General features: G+C 30.1%; 1 protein-coding gene across 2 annotated transcripts in view; it reads right to left on the bottom strand.

The window, feature by feature from the left end:
- LOC122716134 (UNC93-like protein) overlaps nucleotides 1-25,404 on the bottom strand; it is a 44,187-nt gene extending 18,783 nt beyond the window's left edge. Inside the window, exons 1-4 of one of the 2 annotated variants that reach the window (XM_043938934.1) lie at nucleotides 24,728-25,404; nucleotides 20,772-20,999; nucleotides 12,879-13,609; nucleotides 8,486-8,705 (exon numbers count right to left, since the gene is read on the bottom strand). In XM_043938934.1, coding sequence (XP_043794869.1) covers nucleotides 8,486-8,705; nucleotides 12,879-13,593 — 935 coding nt within the window. In that variant the 5' untranslated portion in view covers nucleotides 13,594-13,609; nucleotides 20,772-20,999; nucleotides 24,728-25,404. The remainder of the gene's footprint in view (nucleotides 1-8,485; nucleotides 8,706-12,878; nucleotides 13,610-20,771; nucleotides 21,000-24,727) is intronic. The other variant, XM_043938927.1, reaches the window with a different exon arrangement.
- Between the last annotated feature and the right edge of the window lie 720 nt (nucleotides 25,405-26,124).

Here is a 26,124-nt window from a genome sequence, read left to right as displayed (position 1 = left end):
TTTTTTTTTTTTTTTTTTATAATAAGATGTTTCAAGAAAATATAATATATAATATAATATAATTCCTTGAAATATAATTTTTTGAGATAAGTCTGTAATTGCAACATGCTATTTGTAATTGCTTGAAATCTTGTGAAACAGATAAGATATTTAAAATAAATAATATGTAAGAATTAAGTGCAAAAATTTAAAGACAAGTTTTCTATATATCTATATATTATTAGTAATAATTTGAACGAACGATTCACGATAATATCGTAATATCGTAATCGTAAAAATATTTAACGTGCTTTTAATTCGTAAATTTGGCCAGAAATTGTATGTATTTTGATTAAATGTTTTAAGAAAATTTTAAGAAAATTCCTATATTATTCTTAAAATTTGTTCTTAAAAATATTCTATCAAATATGGACAAACGTTTGATTTCGAATGTTTAGAAATATTCACGATGATAAATAGAAAGAAATAATGCATATTGGACGCGAATATTACGATGGAGAGGAAAAAGACAATTTTTCTAACCATTTCGATATTATGCTTCATGATCGTAAATCCGAGTACAATCATCAACACGAGGCTCGTGTATCTGGATCCTATGAATGAAGCACGGATCCGTGGTAATACGGTGTATAACAAACCATCTTTTTTTACGTAATTTATAAAGACTCATAAAATTTGCATTTTAATGATCCTTTTTATTCGTATTTCTAAGTGAAATAGAATCATAAATACTTGTGTCATTGAAGTATTGAAAACATAATTCGTACAATTATTTTCAAATCCATACTACGATCCCTTTCTAATTGTTAAATAATTATCGTCAATTTGAATTTCTAGAATTTCTAAATTATTTCCTATTGCATCATCTTACATTTAAACTACTTTTAAACAGTCTTTGCGCGCTTAATAATACTATGTAACGCTATTACATGGAAGTGAATGGTACGTGCACAATGTTATTCGTTGGTAAAAATTTTCATTCATATCGAACAATTATATAAGAAACTATTTTGAAATTTCTCAATCAGGGTATCGTTGCTATATATTTGATCGTTATAATAAAAATAATTATTATCTAAATTATACTTAACACTTATAATATAAGTACTTTCTATCTTTTCTAATCCATTTAAGATTGATAATCAGGGATGTTACGTAATTTTTATCTAAAACATCAGGTATATGTGTATTATAATATGAAAATAAAATATTATCAGATAAAACTTACAACTTTATATTATCAATTAATATCGTAAAGATATTTATCGATGATCCAAATTATCTAAAATTTCCATTTCTTTACCTATCAAATCTTTCCATTTCTAACATATTTCTCAATATAAACGAGTAAAAAAAATTAAACAACTTTTAAAGATCTATTCTACAATAGAATCCTCGCCTCAAATAAGTTAACGAGTCTTCCTTCCTTTTTTTCATTAACTAAAATTGTGAGGACCAAAACGAGTTGATTTATTTTTTCGTTGACATCAAATTCAATTTTTTCAATTTATATCCATGGATATAAAGGTGTCGTCACCATTTATCATGGGAAGCTATCTCTCGATCTAACGAGTCGGAAGGTCATACGCATTAATTATCAATGAAAATATAGCTTAGACTCGATGCATATGCAAATGTATATATACTACGTGTAATATGAGAATGAATTGAAAAATGGTACGGGTGCCAATAGAAAATGTTACAATAGAAAATCACCATTCTCCGAGCCATTAATATTTTTAGTGACGGTATATCATTGAAAAACCAACGTCCGGATAAGAGAACAGACGTCCTTGGTATACGCTACTATGTACTGTTAAGAAAAGGCACAAATAATGTTGCTCTCCGCCAGACAGCGCGTGATTGAAATGCAAATGACGACATCAGATCGAGGAAAAAAATTCTGTAGAGAAAAATGAGAGAGAGAGAGAGAGAGAGAGAGAGAGAGAGAGAGAGAGAGAGAGAGAGAGATATGGTCGGTAAAGTCAGAAGTTCACCAAACTTGAAATGACAAATCTCCAACAAGTCGGCTCACTTATACGACTCGATCACTTGCCGGAAGCCATCCGGTTGCTGGGTCGAGTGGATGGCGCTACGTAAAAAGTCCCATAAATAACGGTATTTATATTTTGGCCACATGGATAATTGTGTGTTATACACGGATATTTGAATTCTAATAAAATTTCTCTTATTTATGGAGGATTATTCTAGTGGTATAAATCGAAGATTTCAATTGCTTTCTTTTCACAATGGAAATTTTAATATGGGATTTCTCTTAAATTTATAGAGAATGAAAGATTGTAAAGAAATTTCGATTGCTTTTTCCTTTGATTTTATGTTGATTTTATGTTATAATATAACCAATAAGTATATAACGTGATTGAATTACAAAAATTATTATATTTAAAATTATTATTTTAAAAATTTTATCTTAATTTTATTTGTGTTGAAATGAACGTAATAAATATTTATTACATATATTTTAAATTCTAAAAGAATCATAATTTGGTTGCATAATGAATTGAAATTAATTTTAAATTCATTTTCTGAGATACGTTTTTTCATAATTGCGAAAAATAATTTTATTATATAAATAACCATGCCGTGTCATTCATGTATTCGCCATGTGAGAATATATAGATAATATTGTTATATTTAATACTTTTGAAAATGGTGTAATTATCGTATCGTTTCTATGTTATTCATTCTTTCGTGCAAAAATGTATAACGAAAACAATTGAGATTCATGAATATTCGAGTTATTATTGTTTCAACATTGTCAACGTTAGTTTTAAATTAAGAATTGCTTATTAACAAATTATATCGTACACATAAATGATTTTCACTGCGTGTTCGAGAAATTAAAGAAATTATTACTATTCCGATCGAATATGATTTTATCGAAAAATTTCACCCAATCTATTTCAAGTGAAATTTTTTTATGTAATCAAAAAAACCATAAACTTTTTCTTTCCCTTTTTATAACTCGTTTCGGTGAAATATACCGTTTTTTTCTTCGAGAGGGTACTAATAAGGTATGACAACCGAATAAATAAATATATGAATGTGTCAAGGAACGTTGTTGTATAATTACAAGTAGAAATCGTCGCGAAATTTCTGCTATCATGCTAATTCTTAAACGTATATATATATATATATATATATTATTTCTCGATATTTCCGACAAATCTTTTTTCGAAGGAGAAATATTAGATCTATTAAACTTGCACGAATTTTATTTCAATATTAAATTTTCCAAACATCGTAACAATTAATAGAAATTCATTCTTACGTAATTAAATTTTCAATTCAAGAAAGTTTAATACAATTCGAAATATATATAAAAATTCATAACATGTTATATAATAGATCAAACATTTATTTATGAAATCATTTTTACTCTTTTCGATATATCTTTTTTAATTTTGTAATCAGGCTTTTGATTTTCTCTCTCTCTCTCTCTCTCTCTCTCTCTCTCTCTCTCTTTTTTTTCTTAAATACGAATATAACATGGCTCTTTTCAAATCGTAAAGCTTCTCGAATTCAATAGCGCGCCAGGCACATGCATACCCTCGGCATACACCCGAGATTTTAATGCTGGCAACAGCTAGAAATTTATCGAGTTTTAATAAGTATAAATTGCGGCGGGTGATTGTGTAACCGCCGTGCTTCGATGCATCCCGCGTCGGATGTACGCTATTTTGTAATCATGAGCAGAGCAATGTTTATAGCGATTCTGAATGGGTGAAGGGGAGGGGGATCTTGCGCGGATCTCGCGCGATACACGCTTATTAAGGTGCACGTTTCGTAATACTCGTGGAAAAAAACATCACTGTCTTTTTTCTCGCTCTTTTTTTTCTCTTCCGTTATGTGGGCGAGTTTTCATGAACCGCTGCCGGAAACTTCTGGAAACTCGCTTCCTCCACGAGGCTCGTAGTAATACATCCATCGGCCATTGATAAATCCTATCGTGCGTGATGGAAGAAAAAAAAAAATCAATTCGAAATGATTCGAGAATTATTATAATTATTAATATGGGGGAATTTATTCGACAGAGAAGAAAATAAGTTCTGATCGATTCGATTGGAAAATAATTAATAAAATAATTAGAGAACAAAACTAGAAGAAGAGATTTTTGCTTCGATTAAAGAAAAGTTATTATCTTTTGTAAAATAAATTGAAAAATTCTTTCGAATTGATTCAGAGAAATAAATTTTATAAAGAAGAGAATAATTTTTGATTGATTGAAGGAGAAAAATTATTGTAAAGAAATTATTCTAAGAAAAGAACAATCTTTGATTAGTTTGATTGATTGAGAAGATTTTTTTCTATAAAAAGAAACTTTTTCTTCTTATCGGAAAAGAAACAAACATCTTATACCATTCCAATTGAACGAAAAAAAAAAAAAAAAAAAAAAAAAAAAAATGAAAAGAAATAAAAAGACGTAGAATTTTATGGAAATTCGAAAAACAATTTTTTATACATGTAAATTATGTTTAAGTTTAAGCGTAAAAAAGAAGAGGGGAAAAAAATGAGGAAAAAAAAGTAAATAAATTTTTTTTTAATAAAATAAAATCACGACAGTTAACGAAGAGGCGTGTATCCCGAAGCGATGTGGCATTTTTTTCGTTGACACCTGCCCATCGAAAGGATATGTATAATTTATTTCCCCTTAGGCAAGCTTCCAGGGGAGTACCCGGATCACATCATCGCGCTTCCATCATCCAATCGATCGAAACACGAAGCGATCCTTCCCCTCCCCTCCTCTCCCCCCCCCCCCATTTTAATCTTCCCTTCATGCTCTTCTCTCATTCCTCTTTTGTTCCATGTCTCTCGTTCTTAACCAACTTTGGATCCGCGCGAATTGATTTCTTCGAAACATGAATATTCTCGACTTTCGATCTTCTTATTGTTTGATTATATCGTTGTTATATATCGTTATGGAAGAACGATTCTACGTTTAATCAGATGGCGACGGTGGACTTTTTCTTTTTCTCGCTCGACTGTAATTTTTTCCTTGGTCTTTTTTCTTTCATTATTATTATTATTTTTTCCCATTCATTGCGAATCCACGCAAGTGAAACGGTTTTGACATTGATTTCTAGCGTGACAACTTCATTAACCTACATCCTGGTTAGAAACCAATTCGTGACGTTTCGTTTTCTCAGCGGCTTTCATGACAATGGCTCCTGCGAAACATTTAATCGCTCGCGATTTTCTTGCGGCTGTTTAAAATTTCACTCGTAAAAGATTTTGAAATAAATACACCTATATATAATTAGATAATTTATTTCTCCTCAATGGACAAAAATTTAAACCTGACTTTACATGCTTTATCTATTTAAATTATTTTCCATAATATGTGCAAATTTAGATAAAGCAAATTTCATAACAACTTAAAGGTTTATCGCTACTGTTGCGTGTCAAGAATGATATTTCATAAACTCCGTTAAACGAAATTATCATACATGTAATATCTGATATCGATCGAAATTTCCATCTTAAAATTTGAATAAACATTTAAAAAAACTTCAAATAGGCGAAAAAAATAAGACGAAATAATTATACATGACAATCTTAACTGACTTAATATCAATCGTACAAATTAGCAGAAAGATAAAAAGTCTGTTCTTTTTTTTTTTTTTTTCTACTCAATNTGATATCGATCGAAATTTCCATCTTAAAATTTGAATAAACATTTAAAAAAACTTCAAATAGGCGAAAAAATAAGACGAAATAATTATACATGACAATCTTAACTGATTTAATATCAATCATACAAATTAGCAGAAAGATAAAAAGTCTGTTCTTTTTTTTTTTTTTTTCTACTCAATTTGGAATTTAGAATTGTCATGTTTCAATTATCAGGAAAGAAAATGAAATTAATAAAATATGAAACCGTGATATAATGATTTATAATGGTCATTAAAAAGGGCCGAGAAACTCTTATCCATTCAAATAAAATAATAAGTTGAACGAACGAAATGAGACGCTTAATTTTATTCAAGGCTGAACATAAATTAACGATAATTCAATATCGTTATTGATCAATGCATTATTGACAATTGCGTGGAAAAATTTTTGTTTTGAGAAAAGAAATAAATTATTATCGATAGACTTATCCAGAGAACATACATTAAAAAAAAAAAATAAAAAAAAAAAAAAAAAGGAAAAAAACAATCGTAAAACAAAATTATTCATAGTTATTGAGCATTGTACTTATTGACACACACTTGAATACTGATTCAAAGCGTACACAAGCAAATATTAAACGTTAATTGAAGAAAAATAAATCTCGTCTTGTGTCCATAATACGATGATTAACTCTAAAATATATAGTGTTGTTGTCCTCGAGGGACTAAACTGGATCAATATCTGTTTTAACGTTGATAATTTCATAGTTGTTAACAATTCTATCCACGTCATTCATCGATCGTACTTTATCGTGCCTAAATCTTATTTATTTTTTTCATCATTATACTTATCCGAAAGGCAAGCCAACCGTTGTGCCAATGACTCATCGAGAGTGACAATTTTTTTGTTAAATAACAGGGGTTCAATAACATTTGCTCTTTTGTAGATTACACAGAGGATTGTCTATTCTTTTATATGAATGAGTTTTTTGAGTTAGAGCCACTTAAAACTGACGTACTAAATGGGATAAACAGATGAGAATAAATAGAAATTAGCCGAGGCATAATGAAATTAAGATCCTTTTCGCGTTGAGATACGAGTTATATTGCCATTTCCCGCTCGTTGTCGTCTTAAAATCAACTAATTTAATAAACAAAGATGTCAAAAATCTTATCTCATATATATGAACTTATGAACGTGACACGCGAGCATGCCGTACAGTGTGTTCAGTTTTGGAAATGTAAACCGTTAAATTCCAACAAATCATGATTCGAATAACACGAGCAGCGTGTGTGCAAGTGCTAATTGAATTTATCGTATTATCTTAATTTTGAGATAAAAACGAAATACGCGATTTCTCAACTTTACAGTATTAAGACGTGTTTATCTTCTCGAAGAATTGCTAATGTTAATAAAAACAGCTTTCTTTTCTTTTTCTTTCTCGTTTCGCATTCGAATTATTGAAAAATAATTCAAAATAACGCACGGAAATTTCAAGGAAGAAAGGAAAATTACGCGGGGCAAAATCGGGAGATTCCGATATTACAACGTTAGCGAGTTGAAAAAAAAAAAAAAATGAAATGAAATGATGGGTTTCCAATAGCGGAAACAGAAAAATACAGAGTTTCGCTAGTTAATTTCGGTAATGATCCATCTCGAAAACGATAGAGACGATATTTGCTTAATTTTAAGCGACGTCCAAGGTGTGCTAGTCTCTTCCAGAAGCTTCGAGTGTTTTCTCGGTAATAACAAGCGGAAGGTTGTTACATGATAAATACGATTTCATGGGACTTCTTTAACTACGGGATATCAAATATTGACTATTAAAACGAAAACGATCCCGTGGCCAATTCTCTCGAATACGAGAGAATTGTATTCGTTAGCAATTCAAGATCATCGTGGATACGCGACTTAATGAAATCCTTCGGCTAAGACGTCTTATCATAAGTCGTCGAGAAACGTGTAATTTATTTTGCGTCCTACATGCTGCATCGTCGTAAGACGACACGTATAAATTACTAATAAATTTCTAACTCCTTGAATGAACAATCATTCCTTAATGAACAATTATAAATAGAAAATAATCGTTTCTAATCAACCGCTGTATAAAATCGCTTGATTAATTCGCGCAATGAAATCCATAATTTATAATAATGTTATAAAGGATGAATAATAAGCGAGAATATATTATAGGATAATGTAATAATTGGAAAATAATTTTTTCCTTTCGAAGAAATTACACGATAAATCGTTATTCATCGAAGGAACGAGGGAATACGAAATGTCGTGTCAAACTCTGACGACACGATCAAAGCCTCACAATTATCAATCAAGCGTAATTAACGGATAATTTCTCGAAGCGAAATTTCCATCTTGTTACGTGTGATCGTCGAGTCGATTTTCCGATAAATCGTTAACCGTAGCAGTTCCAATAAAAGAAACGGTGTGCGTACCGCTTAATGAACGGCTACCTATTGCACTTGAGTCATCCAACATTTGAATTATCAACGATAAATAACGCGAAAGTAATTTCAACGCTATCATCATCAACCTGGAGGACGATTTCTTATTCTCTCGGCGGCGCGAATCTGCCTGCTTCATTATTATTATTATTATTATTATTATTTTTATTATTATTATTTCCTTCTTTTTTCGCGGGATACAATGTTCGAATAATGCAATAAATACGGTTATTACGAGCGTCAGGCAGGCATTTGTAACCGGTATTAATGACCGGTCGAAGCAGAGGCGAGAAATTAAAGGTCGACACGGAGAGTGGAAAGCTGCGTGGCGCCTTTTCGACCAATCGCGCGCGAGCCTGTTGTACAAATGTACAAATGTTGGCACTTACCTCGAGAGCGGATCGACGAACAGGGCGACGATGATGACGGCGACGATTACACAAGACAGATAGATCGCAGATATTTCATAGATCTCCGATTCCGGAGGACGCTCCAAGGTCTCGTGACCACCGTTCCCAAGGACGCAGAAATTTGCGCCGCAGTGCTTGATCTTGTTCGAGTTGGTGGTGCTGTTCTCGCTGCCACTGCCGAACTCTCCCCCGCTGAGCACTTAAAAAAAAAAAAAAATTTGGCGTGATCGAAGAATTATGAAGATTCGGAAGTAAATACAATTTATTCTGTATTGTTTCCCCGCGTATCTCGTGTTTCTTTTTCATTTATTCGATCATTTTCCTCCTTCTGTCTATTTTCAAAAATTCGTTGTTTTATAATAATTTTGTCGTTACGATAACCTAATGGATATACAAATAATTAATGGAGCGAATATAGGATATTTTTATTATTATACCTCGATCTTATAAACTGTGACACTTATTAATGATACCACATTTATCGAAAATCGAATTCTATTACGTACATTTTTCTTAAACCGCGTTACATAAAATTCATGTTAAAGGAATGCGAGACCCTAAACAAAATGCAATCTTATCGCACCGTAAGCATAAATCTCTCAAGGATTTATCAAGTTTTTTCCTTAACTTTGCAGGCGATCAAGCTTGCAATATGTACGCAAAAGTTTATGCATCCGATTACGATCTATCGGCCATCCGTATCATTCAATATTCACCACATTTAAAGGCATTTAAAAAAAATTTCATAAAACGCGACACATATATGATAAAATCGAAAAGGTTAAAGATAGAGGAAATGTTCCTTTCGTTCCTCCTCCCTCAAAAAAAAAAAAACCGACTCATCGATCGATAATAAATCGTGAGAGATTTCACTATATTCGTTGAAAAAAAAAAAAAAAAAATATTCATCGTTTTCTCTTGTATCGCGAACGATCTCGTTCGTCAAACGTATAAATATCGTGCTAAGCGGTGATTATACCGCACCAAAGCGAAACATATCCACGTATTCTGGAATTTACATTGGCCAATCCGCGTACGCGGTCATCGGACGGCGAACGACAGGAACTTTCACCAGAGCGTCGTTGATAATATCGTAGTATGTTTACAATGTCTCCCACCATCGTTTCCGATTGTCCGCAAGTCCTACTTATCGACTTGTAATATATTCGACTTGTTACGTGTGTGCAAAACCCATGTATGTTAGGCTGGAACGCGATTTTCCTGCTCGAAGAAGTTCAGTTTTATGTGCGCAAAGCAATTCAACTGTTCCAGTAATTTCCTCGGTTAAACAACGGGAAATCGGAAATATTTCGCCTGTGTTCGTAAAGTTGAATATGAATATTTACAAAGTTTGAAAATTATTTTTAAATCGAAGTTGAATTCGAAAAGTGCGAATAGAAAAAGGTAGGCGATGATGTTTGAATGAAATACGAATGACAATATGATTATATATGATTCATTCTATAATCGATACTTTCGATAAAATAAATAAAAATGTAATTTATTTATGTGTAACAATAATATGATTGAATGGATTGAACAATGATTGGAAAATATATGTTAAAGATACTTGTTTCTTTTTTTTAATATTTCATTAATATTGGAGAAGTTTATTAAAGAAATATTGAATGATTAAAGCGTTAGAAATAATTTTTTCAGGAATTCAAGAAATGTAAAATATATGTATATATATATCTTTATCAAAGGTATACCGTTAATAGACGAAGAAGAAAATGCAAATAATAGTTTCGATCAAACGTAAACCGCGAAAACATAAATTAAATGTAATCAAGAAACATATGCTTAGGAAAAATTATATATTCGCAACGATGAGTCATTATAGTTATACATTGTTCCATGAATACATTTATCGCATTTTCATAATCGTGCACTTAAAATACAGTCTTTATATCAATCTTTATATCAACTTACACTATGTTACAAACCATTGTACAAGTCTATTAAAAAAAAAAAATCAGCAAAAATTTCCTCTGTTCTAAACGCGAACAATTCCCAGTTCCAACAGTACAAATTCTTCATACAGATATCGGAAGAAACTCAATAGAAACAGGTTTCAGCAAGGCGCGCTTATAGTTCGTTCGAAATCAATTGACTACACAAGGCCGTCAACATGCAACTCCCTCTCCATTCCTTTCGCCTACTATAGAACATTATCTATCTGGATTCTTCTTTATTTTATATTTTTTGTGATAAAATGATCCATAGAAAATATAACATATACTTAACTTATCAAAAGGAATGGATATAATACTTTTTCCATCCTTTATTTCTTCCTTTAAATTATAAGGCAATAATTATTTTCTTGTTTGTACAAATATTAATTTATAATTATGAATACGTATGATCATAAAGAACACGTGATATATCATAATCAACTACAATTTAGCGATCAATTGATCAAAATTGACATAACCTTAAAAGATCAATTAACTTCCATAACCTATAAACACGAAGAAAGAAAGGAGACTGAAAGAGAGAGAGAGAAAAAGGAAGAAAAGGAATAAAACTACGGTTTACCTGGAACCTATCTCTCGAGTGAAAACTTGGACCACGTCGCGCGCACAGAATCAAGCAGAATAAACGGAAGTGCCATTGCCCGCCAGGGAGGAAGCGTCGATCGAACGGTTCGAATCATAGAAAACGGTTAAATCCCGCGCTACCGCTGTCCAGTTATCGGGGAATGTGTACGAGGTGGTACGGAAACCGACTATCACAGGTTTATACCGGATAAATCTCGTTTCTTCCCGCGTGCAAAGCGTTTTCCATCACTGTCCCTCGAGCATGCCTGTCTTTCTCGACGAGTCTCTCGCCGGCGTTGTCAGTCAGACCAGCTCGAAACTCGAGTGTGTCCATGGAGAACGTTAGTGGTAAGAGTTGTCGTGTTGTCGACCTCGTAGGCCGACCGACCGACCGGCCAGCCAATTCGTCAGGGAAAGGAGCGAATATTTGGCCCGGCGCGAGTCTCACTACGCGTGTATTATCACTGTTGTACATATACCGCTATACGTGTAATGCGTAATCGCAACTCTATGTGTTGTCCACGAGTGTCGTTTCGCGCCTCGAAAATGAGCCCACTCGATCATGTGTGGATCGGTGATTCTCGATAGATCTTGGTGGGATAGATAGAGTGGTGGGAGAAGTTGATCACCAAATTTATGATGGATCGTATGATATTGACACCGATTCCAACCCGACCTTCGAAAGATTCTCTAAGAATCGTTCGAACCGTTCTTGGCGACCTGAGATCCTCGAGAAAGATGGGCTTCGGCATTTGCATTTTAAATGCTTCTTAGAAAGGGACTTTTGGGCACGTGTTCTGGAGGATTAATTTATGACACGGATCGGTAGATATAGAACGGAGGAATCGGTGAATTGAAGATTTCTTTTTTTTTTTTTTTTCTTTATGGGATGGAACTTTTGGTCGCATTTTTTTGCCTCAAGGGAACTTCGAGGCGGATAATGTTCGTGCATATGAGACACTGTTTAACCTAACGGTATGGTTAATTAGAGCCAATTTATAGTATTGGTGGATAGGTATTTACTGTGTGGAATGTTTTCTGGATTTTCTTACGTTGTTTTTTTATCTTGTCATTTTGATAATAATGTATATATTTTAGCAATTTTACTATCGTTTAATGAGTGGTAATTTTTTTTTAAAATACCTGTCAACTATGGATATTATTTTATTTTTAGAATTTTCTGAAATTTATGACTTTTATTTTACGTCATAAATTATATTGTTATTATTGCATACATTAAATTGATAATAAAAATTTCATAATAATTGTAATTAATTTAACTACAATAATAAAGTTACTATGATATATTTGTTGAATTCATAACCGAGATACAAGTTAAATTTCATTGAAAAATTGCTACTTCGTACATCATTGATTGTAATAAATTATTATATAAATAAATATTTAATTCATATAACTCGTTCTTTGATAAGTTTCATTCATTGACTGCAACTACATGATGCAGCATATTAATTTCATTCATATCATTCGTTTAGTGGTACAAAACGTCAAGAACAATGGATTTTATTACATTAATCTTTTATTAAAAGTTCATTCAATCACCAAGTGTTTTACCTTTGAAATTTTTGCATTCGTATTTCTCTATAAACTTAACCAAACTTAACTAAAAAAAAAAAAAAAAAAAAAAAAAAAAAAATTGCGTACGTCTTTCTACGGAAACTTAATCCAAGTTAAATAAGAAAATTTTTATCTGTATACACATACTTCCACGCAAGTTTAAACACATGAAAAAATAAAAAAAATCTAAAAATAAAATAAGTTGGATTTAACTCAAGAAGGAAGGAAAAAAGATAAACGAGACTTTGACTTACCCAGCGAAGAAATGAGATTCCCCCAGAGTTCAGCGGTCTGCCAGGCAAGGAAGAAGAACCCGAAGAACCTGACCACGATGGCGTCTACCGGCTGATCGGTGAGTTTCGCGTACACACCACCAACCTGTGTGAGATAGGTGGCCTGAGCTGCCCACATGGGCGCGGCACCCAAGCCAAGGAGCACGCCAGCCGGTACCAGGGTGTAAAATTTCGGATAGAACTGGGACCCGATGTACGGTGCGTAACACAGCATCGAAATACACAATGTCCATTTAACCGTGAGCCTTTTGATAACGAAGGTGGGAACGAAGATGCATGATAGCACCAATGCAGCGTAAATCGCTGAAAGGGACACGGTGCCTAAACCGTCACTGGCGTTAATCGACGACTGCAGATTAGCCGTGCCTTGAAACGCGGTGAACTGCACCATAAACGCCACGGATACGGTGCTAATGTTCTTCAATATACGCCATTTCTCGCCGCGGGAGAGTTTGAACTTTCTTGATTGTGTGTCATCGTCCGTCGACGATAATTGCGGTGGTTTCTGCGGCTCAGGAGGTATACCGTCGTTACCGTCGTCCTTGTAACCCTCGTTCCTGTAACCGACACCGCTTACGGTCACCGTGTACACGGTCTCATCTCCACCGCCGCCTCCACCGTCTCCGCCACCACCGCCACCGACACTTCTGGTACCGTCGTGTTGTGAGGCTACCATTCTACGTGTTTGCTACCTGAAACATTGTTAATTAAACGAATTAATATATTGTGGTATATATATATATAATTTGATAAACAGGCAGGATTTCATAGTAAAACTAAAAAAATAAATGTTAAAATTGGTTGTACGCAATGATATAAAGATATATTATCATTAATCTTATTTGAAGATTTGTTAATAATCATAAAAGGAAATGTATTAAAAAAATTTTAAATACGTAACTATAGCGTGAGAACAGCTCTCGAAAACAAATTGCCCTTTCCTCCTTGAAAAAAATTCCTTTCCCTTTTGCACGCAACACGAACAATCTGATTAATCTCTCGAGAATTAAGATCCCACGATTTATCAGGGAAGATATTCCAACCGTGTGGTTTTATAGTTAAAAACCTGGCCTCAGCCAAGGAAGACGAGATATTTTCGTATCGAGGTGCAGAAAGAACGTCTCGTATATTATAGGCTGATAGTTATGGACGGTGGCGCGCGCGTGCAACAGCGCGTATTTTCTGTAAAAGCGATTTATAACGGATCGTTCATTGGTATGAAGAGGCGTGCGAAGACCTCGTCACGAATCGTGCAGTTTAAAGGGAATGGTTTTCTTTTTTTTTTTCCTTTCTTTCTTTTTACTTTTTATTCCTCTCTTTCTTTCTCTTTTTTTTTTTTTTTCATTTGGAAAGGCCTTATTGAAGCGTTCGCGAATCACGTTCCAGTTGCGCTTGTAAATTCGTTTGTCGTCGATGTAATCGATGGGAATGCGTGACCGGCCGCACAATGCCGTGACACGTGTCGTACGGCGTGCATCGCAATTAAGCGGCGCTCGCAATACCTTCACCTCGTTCGCTAACTCTTTCTGCGCGCTCTGATCCCCCCCTTCTCCCGAATCTTGATTTCATTGGCAGCGTTTCTCAAACTATGTGCGAGTACTTGACTTTCTTCCGCCCCCTCTTAAACACATTTGTTTACGCCAAAGAGAATATCATATCGAAATCTGCAGAAGTTAAAGGGTAATTTTTGCTCATATGAAGAGACCTCCCTGGTCAAATTTGATCGATTCGATTGATTCAATTCGATTGAAATTTTTGAAAGATTGTTGGATTTCACCATAGTTTGTTCGCTACGTGAAATATATAAGTGTACATAATAATGTATAGATAATAGAAATTCGATTAATAGTGTATATGTTTAAATTCTTCACTTCTCAAAACGTTGAGTTGTATCACTATCCTTCTTACAAGGGAATACATTTGATCGAAATTTAAAAAATCCAGATTATAGAATTCATTATTCTATTTATATTAAGGACATATATTTAATATTTCTTGAAAATTATTCATTGTTAAATTTCATTGTATATTAAGCATAATTATATAAAAACCACAATGATACTCTTTAAATTAAATATTTTTTGAGATTTTATTACTTATATTATTTTAAGATTTGAAGATCTTATATATTTTTTTTGTCATTTCGTATCTATAAAATATTCCATGATCGAACGAACGACTATTTTAAATTATGAGATGGAATTCTGATGACTTTCTGAGCACGATAATCGTTAAGCATATGAATACACGCTTTAAAGAATCTTCACGATGAATTTAAATTAGAAAAAGAGTGGAATTGCGCTATATGTATCAATTAAAATTGAGAGTGAGATTAATTAAAAAATAAATAAGTTTTTAGTTTTATCAATTTACAATAACAAATGTGACTATGAATAATAAAAATAAATAAATTGATAAATCATTAATTAAAATGATAATAAATAATAAAATAATAAAATATAAATGTAATAAAAATAATTGTCAGTGAAAGAATATTTTTTTACATAAAAATTTTACATTTTTTTTTCTGAAAATATTATAGTATTATGTCTATTTATACGTATTTTAAATTTTTATTCAATAGATCCAATTTATTCAACAATCACAAAAACAGTATATATAATAATATGCATACGATCTATCTTAAAACGATCAAATCGTGATAATTATGCGAGAGAAGATCATAGAAGAAGAATAAGTAAACCTTGGTTTTATTATGGTCGTTAATCAAGATCGAAGCAGTTCGCGGAAGGCTAGCATGCGCACGAATATACAACGAAAAACCTGTCAAGTTTAAAATAAAAACCTTTCCCGCCATTTCGAAAGGTCGCGTTTCCTCGTACTAACGGGTAAAACATGGATAAAACGCGAGATTCACGTTCCTTTCCATGCAGGGCGTTCTTTTCTTTTTCTTTTCTTTTTTTTTCTTTCTTCTAGCGAAAGACAAAGCTGCGGAAAAGCAAGACGAAAAGACATAACTAATCTTTCTGTTGCATAACAAGAATACCGCCGTACCAAGCAAGCAAGCGATACGAGAATTCTTCGTTTCGTCCTTCGAGAAAACATGTTCCGAAGAGAAAACATGTGAGAATTGTTTTCCATTGAAACGCGTGGCTTTCGTACAATAGATACAATGAAAAATCTGACATTTTTTGGAACAAATGCCGAAGATTTTTTTCGAAAAAAATTTTTTTTTTGTAAAATATATCATATAAAATTTTATAATGTTTCAATTTCTTTGAAATTTTAATCGAAAATACTGCACTGGGATATCAAATTAAAATTGTAATTAATTGAAAATAATAAAAATAATTGAAAATATAATTTTGATAGATTATTCCTGATAATATTGCTGATAAATTATAAAAACTTATAAAAATTATAAATTATAAAAAATTCTTATTATACAATGTAATTATTAAATTGTAAAAGCGATAATTAAATTTGATGTAAATTCAAATTATAAAAATTATAAAAATTATAAAAAATTTAAAAAGAATAAAATTTATTGATTTTCATTAGAATATTATCAGATGATTTGGATTTCAACAATTAGAATCGTACTAGATTTTGATTAAACGTTAACAATTTTTATTTTTTTAACAAAACGTAAAAAATGCCAGTAAAAACAAACGTGAAATATCGAAGCAAAGATTCTATAGTTCTTTTCAAACGCAGTGGCGCGCCGCCATATTTACACAAGGAATATGGTTATACGCATCGAAAAATCAGTCTATCTTCGGTATGCGTAATTAAGTATCGTCGTACGTGTAGTAAATATGCGTAACTGAATTCTCACTTTTATATCGATAGCACAGAAACACGGTTTGCATGACCCTGACTTACTTGAACACGATTCGGCCACCAAAGTGTAGTACCACGAGAACAGAATACCCACCCTAACCAGTTCCCAACGACCTTCAACTCTGCTTTAACCGCGGATCTTGTTGTACCATTTCTCCTCTTCTCTTGCAAACAAATGGACGCTGTACATCGAGAGAACGAATCTATCGATGCTTCCAGTCATCCATTCACTATCCGACCGTTATGAATTTCATAACATGTTAATATCGAACATATGTTTCGATATTTTTTATCCCATACTTCGTCAATAGCGCAAAAAAAAAACAAGATTATATATATCACACTATAGTATAATAGTATGTTCGTAATATATGTATATAGTAAAAACGAATATGTAAAAGAATACTTATACCACTGGATTTTTAAAATTTTTTTCATTTTCAATCGTCGATTATAGAAAAGAGAGAAGGGAAGCAAATATGGAGGAAATATTTGACGACGGTTTCTATATATGAAACATGTAATTAATTGGCACTCTTTTCAACGAATCCGGCTCGTTAAAAAAACAGAAGTTGTCCACGGTGTTAATCGTTAGCTTGTATATCGGGTTTTAATACCTCGACAGGCAAGCTTCTCTTTTTATTCTTGGAAGGTGTATAAAAATTGCATTTAAAAGCATTCTCAGAAGCTATGGTAAAAGAAGCCAATTTCCGTATCTTGATTTTTTATCATTGACCAGCTAGGAAACCAGCTTATGCTAATGACATCCATAAAACGATCTCCTGCAAGCTTCGATTGCATTACGCATGTATACGACGTAACAAACTATTATCAACTTTTAGCATATAAACATAGTTTAGAAGGTGGAAAGGGGTGCGCGTGCCTTGCCTTGAAATTAATTGGAGTGCAAACGACGAGGTCAAGGTTCGATAAATGGCTTTGGACGCTATTCAAAATTTCCCGCCTTTTCTCCGCTTACCATGATACTTGCTTTTTATTCTTTCCTTATTCTTCTTGAATTTTTCTTTCCTTTTTTTCTTCAATAAAAATCAAACATCTTATTGACCTCATCATCATTTTAGATGATGTCAGACGCATTAAAATATGAACTTTATGCAAACATCTTGATCGATCGTGATGTCAATATTTTTATCGTTTTTATTAGAAAAGAAAATTCATAAATCATTGAGAAAAATCGCATGAACTTTATATGATAATTATCTTATTTTCAATAAAACATTTTGGAATAATATAATATATATCTTTCTTATATATTAGATCCATAAAAATTATATCAAGATAATTAAGAAATCATTAATATATAATAACTAATAATAAAAAAAATATATGAGATTAAAATGTATCATTTATATCAAATACTAGAAAGACTTCACTATAAATAAAATATATTTTAATTGTAAGACTTTTAACCATTTGAGTAATTTTCGACATTTTAAACATTATTTCGATATCTATACTGAGTACAACTTAGTTTCTTTTTTCGATAATTTTCAATATTTTAAGAACTATTTTTTTATTATGTAATTTTCGATATTATATAATATTATATATGTATATTATATAATACGATATTATATAGTTCGATATTATATAATATTATATACAATATTATGTAATGTTTAACCTAGTTTTTTGATAATGTATAACCTAGTTTTTTATTGAGATCTTATCAATAAAATTATCGATCTATAATGTTTAAAATTTATATTTAAGTATACTATAAATATACTGTAATAGATAATGGAAATATGTAAATAAATATATAAAATTATATTTTTACCTTAGAGTCAAATTAATTTTTCCAAATACAGTTGTACATCTTTTCACTAAGATTGTGAAAACAAACAATTTGTAACCTTTTGAAATTTATTTTCGCAATAAGTTCCAATATTTATTTATAATGCATTTCAGTTAATTAAAAAAAATAGAAAAATGATAAAGTGAGTAGATAAAAATTTTTAATAATAACATGATTAATGCAAAAGAAATGCTGAAAGAAAATGCAATACATTAAATTCAAAAAAATATAAGAAAGCATAATAATAGAAAAAAAATATTATATATTAGAAAACTTGTTGGTTGCATCTATCGAAGATGTATAGTGTCCTGATACTTGGTACTTTAAATCACCTTGTCCAAAGTTTGCAAGGCTACAACAATTTTTCTTGTAATTTTTTTTTCAATTCTCATAGAAAAAAAACAAAAAATATGACACTCGAGTTCTTCAACGAGAAGTTCACCTTGATTCTTAAACATGGTAAATTTTTCTGTTTGTCTCTTTTTTGTAACTTTCTTCACACTCTTTTTTTTAATAGTGATATACAAATCATAAACAAGTTATTGATCTATGCAATTTAAAATTATCCAATATAAATTTAATAATTATCAATCAATGAATCCTTATTATTCATTTATTATATGTTTAACATATAGTATGTCATATACAAATCATATTAACATTATTTCCATAGGAAATAATTTTTTTCTCCGAAGAAATACTGTTTTTGAAAATCCTCGCTTTTGTTTTTCAACGGTACGTGATCACCCGTATGCGCCATTGTAAATACGGATAAAGCTGACCCAAATGATGCAAGAATCCTCGTCTCTGCATTGTTATTGTTGCGTTTAAACAATGTAATATTCACGTTCGAAACCTTTCCTAGGATAAGAATGCACTAATGGCCGACGATAAAGTTAGTGTATAGGTAATCGTGAAAAGTTAGTGGAAAAAACGCATATTGCATTATCTCGTTTAAGTGTTGTAAAACTGGAAATATCAGAAATGTTGAATTACATGTATGAATCGTCATTTATAGATTAGCAAGAAATAGAATATTGAAAATAATAATAAGCTATTAATTATTTTCAATTGATTCGTGATTTTTTTATTATTTAATAAATTTTTAAACATGACTAATATTATAATATCAAAAAATGTAATTTTTCATTTCAATTTTATGCTGAAGTTTTTGTTGAAATGATAGAATATGTTTGATTATTGGAAACATAAAAATTTGAAGTTTGTAGCAAAATTAATTTTATATTATTATATTTTAAAATCATCTTTCTTAATTGTGAAAATATTGAAATTCTTTAGAATTAAATTTCATGATCGTACAATTTGACGTTACACGATTTAAGAAATTTTTATTTAAATGATTTCGGCTAAATATATATCCAAATTTATATCTATTTATATCTATTTATCAAATATTTGTCTAAGCGAAACAATTTTAATTATTAATTCGAAACGTACATCATCATAGTCATTCATAGATGAATTTTCGAATCGTTCAACATATTAAAAAATTTAAAGAATCCAACCCTCCTATAATAAAAAATACAATTTATCTGAATGGCATTCCACGTGTACTGCATTCCTGAAACCATATGCAACTTCGTTTCGCATTGAATGCCTTTATTGAAATAATTGTATGTATATTTATACTTTCAATATGATGAAGATCGAAAGATTCACATATATATAAATCAAATCGAAAAAAAAATTCGTTTATAATTTGAATAATGGATTACAATTAATATAATTTCAAATTATTATAAAAATTCAAACAATTTCTCATACATTTGATTAGAATATCTACAATATTCACATAATCAATAGCAGTTGCGAAAGATTCATACAAGTTATCGTACTTTCGAATCAAGAAATTTGCGACAAAAGTCGCGACATGAGAAACAGGTTCGTCAAGTTCCAGTAAATTCAAGAATCTTCAAGTAACAAATTTATATACGATGCTTTCGAGAAGATTTGCGAACTAAAAAATAAATTATCTATTCGATAATAAATTACAATCGATATGATAAAATAAAATATACTAATTATTGTCAACTTAAAAATAAATCATTACTGTTTAGCAAATTAAAATATATATTTTTTTTATCTATTTCAAGTTAAGCAAAAATATTATTATTAATAGAAAAAATAATAATAATTTTCATATTTAATTAAATTCTCTCACCTGCAGTGTTCGTAATGAAATTGAATATATTTTGAATATTGTCACATACTTTAGTGCAACTGAAAACTCAGGAATCATAGCGAAAAAACGATGCTGGTCGACGTATTTTCGACTTAGGAATCTGTCACTCGCAGCATTCACGGCACACCTTGCGAGACACCCTGTACGTATATACGGCAGATTAGAAAGTCCTCGTAGAACTATCGACTCGTAAATGCTTCAATCGTTTCACAACAAAATACTCCAAGGCGTAAGCATCTACTATGCAGTCTTCATACTACATACGAGAATTCAAAACTAGTTACAATCTCATAATATAACAATGGAAATTAGTCTTGTTAAAATTTCGATACGTAAAATGCGTAAATATCATTAATGTTTATATATAAAAATATTCTGAAAACTTCAAGAAAAGTTTTCATTACTATCCTTATTAATCTTGATTTATCCATCCTAGATCATTAAAAAATAATTACTTTTTAAAATTTTTCTAGTAGATTTCTCAAGTATTCCTTAATAATATATATAATTAATAGTACAATTAATAAATATAATTCCTTAATTAATACATAATTTTGCTAAAAAAATAATTTTTAAAGAATGTAATCTAATTTGGATTACAAATGATCATAAGAATCAATCACCTGATTTTTATCAATCCAAAGATTAATTAATTTTAATTAACTAAAATTTGTTCAACTTAGATTAAAATTAAGTTCTTTTATTTTTGCGATTATTAGAACATACAAATGTTTTTCAAAATTAATATTGATTTTTATTCAAATAGAAAAATTAAATCTATATATTATTTTCATAAACTCTAATCTTCATTTTAACTCTAATCATCAATGTAATACATTTATGCTTAATTTCTTAATATTAAAGAATTAAAAAAAAATTAAGATCAATTAACTTTGTAACGAACTTTCAGTAAATTTTGATCAAGTTGAATGTATAAAAGACAATTTTTTGCTTCGTAAATCTATTTAAACAAGTCACAATGCGTTTTACTTTTACTGATCGTATGCTTATTCTGTAACTACTTTTACAAAGGTTTTCGCTTGAACAATGAGACACGAGGTTAAGATATTGACGTAAATACTGATTAACCAAAGTTGGTCAGACTTTATACGGACATAGGAAATAAAAGAAGGCAATGCATCGATTAAAAAAAAGATTCAATGATATGAGGAAATGCATTTAATGTTTTTTATGATAAGTATAAGTAAGTATATTCATTTCAAATTAGAAATTTGGACAAAACACTAAACATGTTTATTAAATGTCATCAAAAATGACAATATAAAATAATATAATAACAAAAGATATAAATATAAGATAATATAAGTAAGTATAATTAATCTAAATCAAATATATATAATATAGTTATAATATAGCATATTTATAATTTATTTTTTATTTTTATAAATTATATATTTATGAATGTGCTAATATAAAAATTCAAAATTCAAAATTAAATTCAAATTGTAATCAATAAAAATGACGAATCATAAACTGTAATTAGACAGAAGCAAAAACATAATATCGATCAGTTATCATTAAATTGAATGGTATTTAAATTATACCTTTTTATTGTTTATACCCTGTATTCTTTTCGTCTTAATTTAATCTTAATTTAATTAAAGACAAAGACAAAATATTAGCTGACTTTTGATTCGTTGGAATCTCGATATTCTGAATAAAATCATAATTTCAAAGATAATTCAACGCAGCTGTACCTAACAGAAACATAACTCGTAACACTGTTCATTTGCATTCTTTTGTTCTGTGTCACTGTTCGAAACAATTAGACATTATATTAGGAGTCATAGCAGGTAAATGTTTTTTTTCTCGATATAATGATTTGTCATAACTCATTTAGTTCAACATTACATATATAAAGAATAAAATCACGATAATTCCATAAATTAGAGCAATAATTTCATAAAGATGTTGCATGGAATATGCTTGTATTTGTATTTTTATACCATTTGAAAAATTTAAAAAAATATTTATATAAAAACTTATATGAATGTGCTATATATTTATATTATTCTGTTTATAATTTATGTAATCACGAAATTCTTTCTTAATAAAATAAACATAACATCTAGATGAAATTATGTTTCAAAGAGATGATACGTAACAAAATTGCCGTATATATATATATATATATATACGAAATCGCGTACAAAATATCAATGTTTTATAACAATGATCATGTTTTATAACAATTTATATCTTCTTCTATTTTCTCTTTATCTTCTATACATTTTCTTGATTAGTTCTTCAATTACTTTTTAATTAACTTTCAATTAAAAATTTATTTATTATATTTACATATAGATTCTATCATGTTTTATTTTGATTTTTTACAGTATACATTTGATGCAAACTCATTTTATTTATTATTATAAATCATTGTTATTTCCATATGCTATTCAATCCTTTTTTTTATAATATTTATTTTTTCTTTCATAAATTAATTTATATTTATGTTATATTATGTTACATTAAATATATATATATTTTAAAAAATAAAATAATTATTTTTTTTAATGTTATACATAATTTAACTAGATATTTTAAGATATTTTATTGATATTTATTAGGTATTTTATCAAAGATTTTTTTCTTTGCTATGTATAATATATTTTTTTATGATTTTTGTTTATAATATTCTGAATAATATAGATTTATTTAGAATCTTACATTAATTTCATTTTTATTTATCTTCATTAATAAAATTTTTATCATTGCTGAAATTATTTGCTTAATTATTATTTTTAAATTTATCTATAATTTATAATATTTATATTACATTACATTTTCTATTCTATGCTCTATATATAACATAAAATTATACTGATTTAAATTTGTAAAAAATTTTTTTATTTACCTTCATTATTTTGCATAGAAGTATTTAAAGTTTAATCATTTTCATTAATTTCATTTCTTTGATTTTTCTTATTTCCATTTATCTTTAATTTGTTGCATAGTTTGGCATGAATGAATCGTAAAAAAATAAATCAACGAATTAATTTAAAAAACATAAATATCCAAATTTTGTCACTTTTATATGATTTATTTCACAATTATTATCAAACTTTATTATTTATTATATTACAATTAATAACAAATTCACAATCTTCTAAATCATTTACAATATCATCTAACCTAATTTATGCATATACGATCTGAAGCAAGATGTCGCTATTGTATTTCCAAATATCGTCGAAAACGCGACATGAAATAGAATTTCAAATTCATTTTACTTGAGAAATGCTCTTTATATGATTGTTTATCTTCGTATTGCTATTTCTCGAATATTCACATCGTTCGACATGATATTTAAATCACTATCAGATCACAACAAAATAATTAATTGTAAAGTTTAAATAAAAACTCCATTTCTTTAGCAGGATATTTATTTGTTTTGAATTACCGTTCGTTTGAATTCAATGATCCAATATAATAAAGAATAATTTTAATTATATAAGTTATAACAGATAAATATAGATCACGGATCTACTGAAATACAAGAAGTCAATCTTACATATACATCAATATAATAATTGACCGGGACTTTTAAATTCACTTTTATGAGCGTGTCACACAGCGTATAAGTATATACCGATGACAATTTCACGTTACACTTTCTGCCTTTGGCAGACCACTATTTTCGTTCGTATCCGATTTCTCGCATCAGCTTTTTCCACAGTTGCATTGGTGTCGCGCGCGAACTCAAGCAGAATACCGATATCCGATAACTTAAAATAAATGAGGTCGCCAGTGATAAATATTAAATAACTGTACATGTGCATGGCTTGAGCGCGTATACTTCCTTGTGATACGTTTCCTAACTAACCAAGAAATGGACAACGAGAAAATGATTGATTCAATTGCTTGAGAAGAAAATCAATTGATTTAATAGTAATTAAGGAATTTTTCGAAATCTATCAAAAATCAATAAAGAAAATGTATAAAAGAAAAATGTTTGCTTACGTGTTAAGGATGCTCGATTATTCGTTCGTTCAAACGATGAGATTTTCTTCCTTTCTTCTCCTCAAGTTTCTTTCGATTTCTTCGCCGCTCCAGCGCTCTGCCTTCTTTTCTCGTTTTTCTAATTGACTGCACGCAATCAAATGTAACCGTGGAAAAGTGAATAAAAAAAAAATAACAATTCTAGTAAAAGCGAATTATTGACAACCACGGAACAAAAACTTTTCTCCTTTTATGTTTCCTTCCGTAAAATGTTCGTATCAAGTTTGTTTTTTTTATTTTTCCTTTTTCTTCAAAATTGAGTTCCACCGCACAACGATCACACGAGTCCGTGAAAAACGAACATAAATTCAAAAAATAAGATGGATTCAGAGACAAGAATACAGCGAATAACGGCGAAACAAGCAAATTTCGTAAACGTGAAAAAAAACTTAAATAAAACTCGAAAAGTAGCTACATCCGAACAGTACGGGGGTTCGGAGACAACTGAGCCTACCGACGGACTTTGGAATCGGTGAGCGGTGTGTCGGTTCGCCGGACTCGCGAAGACTTCTCGAGTTCGAGACTCTGAGAGTCGTGCTCGTTGTTTTCTTTTATCTTTCTCTTTTTTTCTATTTCTGTCTTTCTCTCTTTCTGGATACACGATAAACTAAGTGCACGCGGTACACGCGCGTTCTACCTTCGCGACGAGCTCGCTTCTGTTCCTCCTGTTTCTCCTTCTGCTCTTTTTGTTCCATCGGACCATGGCTTTTCTGTATTACCAGCCGCGCCTCGCCGCGCGCGGAGCCACTACAAAACGCAAGCGCACAACCAACCATGCACGCACGTGCGTGTCTCGCGACTATGCTCGTGTGCAACCTGATCGTAATGGTACGATGAAAATCGTTTTGTTTGCTTGCTGTCTGCTGTTTTCGTTTGTTTGTCTGGAATAAATTCAATATTGATTCTTTTTTCTTAATATTTTTTTTCTTTTCCTTTTTCTTTTTTTGATGAATTATAAGATTCTTGTGAATTCAGAAGAAATTGACAAGCGTGCAAGAAGTGTATAAAAATTATATTAAAAATGTGAATATGTTTTATATATATCTTATAAATATGGTTTTTAACAATGATGATTCGAAATTTGAAAATGGCTCAATAAATGATCGAATTATTATATTAAGAATTATTCAAGCAATTTCATTTACTGGAATTAAATAATATGTAAGTATATGTAAAAAATTGACAAAAGTAATCGAAATGTAACCGATAACTGTAATATACATAGCATGTTGAACATTTAATTTGTGTAAACTATTTAATATTTATAATTTACATCTTTATAAACTCTTTATAAAATTTTTAGAAAATTAAAAATTTTATTTTATTTTTTATTATTTTTAATAATTATAATAAAATTT

This window comes from Apis laboriosa, unplaced genomic scaffold (genome assembly GCF_014066325.1).
Source record: "Apis laboriosa isolate Shangri-la unplaced genomic scaffold, ASM1406632v1 scaffold113_cov153, whole genome shotgun sequence".
In the NCBI taxonomy this organism is placed as follows: Eukaryota; Metazoa; Arthropoda; class Insecta; order Hymenoptera; family Apidae; genus Apis; species Apis laboriosa.
The sequence above is the reverse complement of the archived record's forward strand: the minus strand, read 5'-3'. Positions and strand labels throughout refer to the sequence as shown.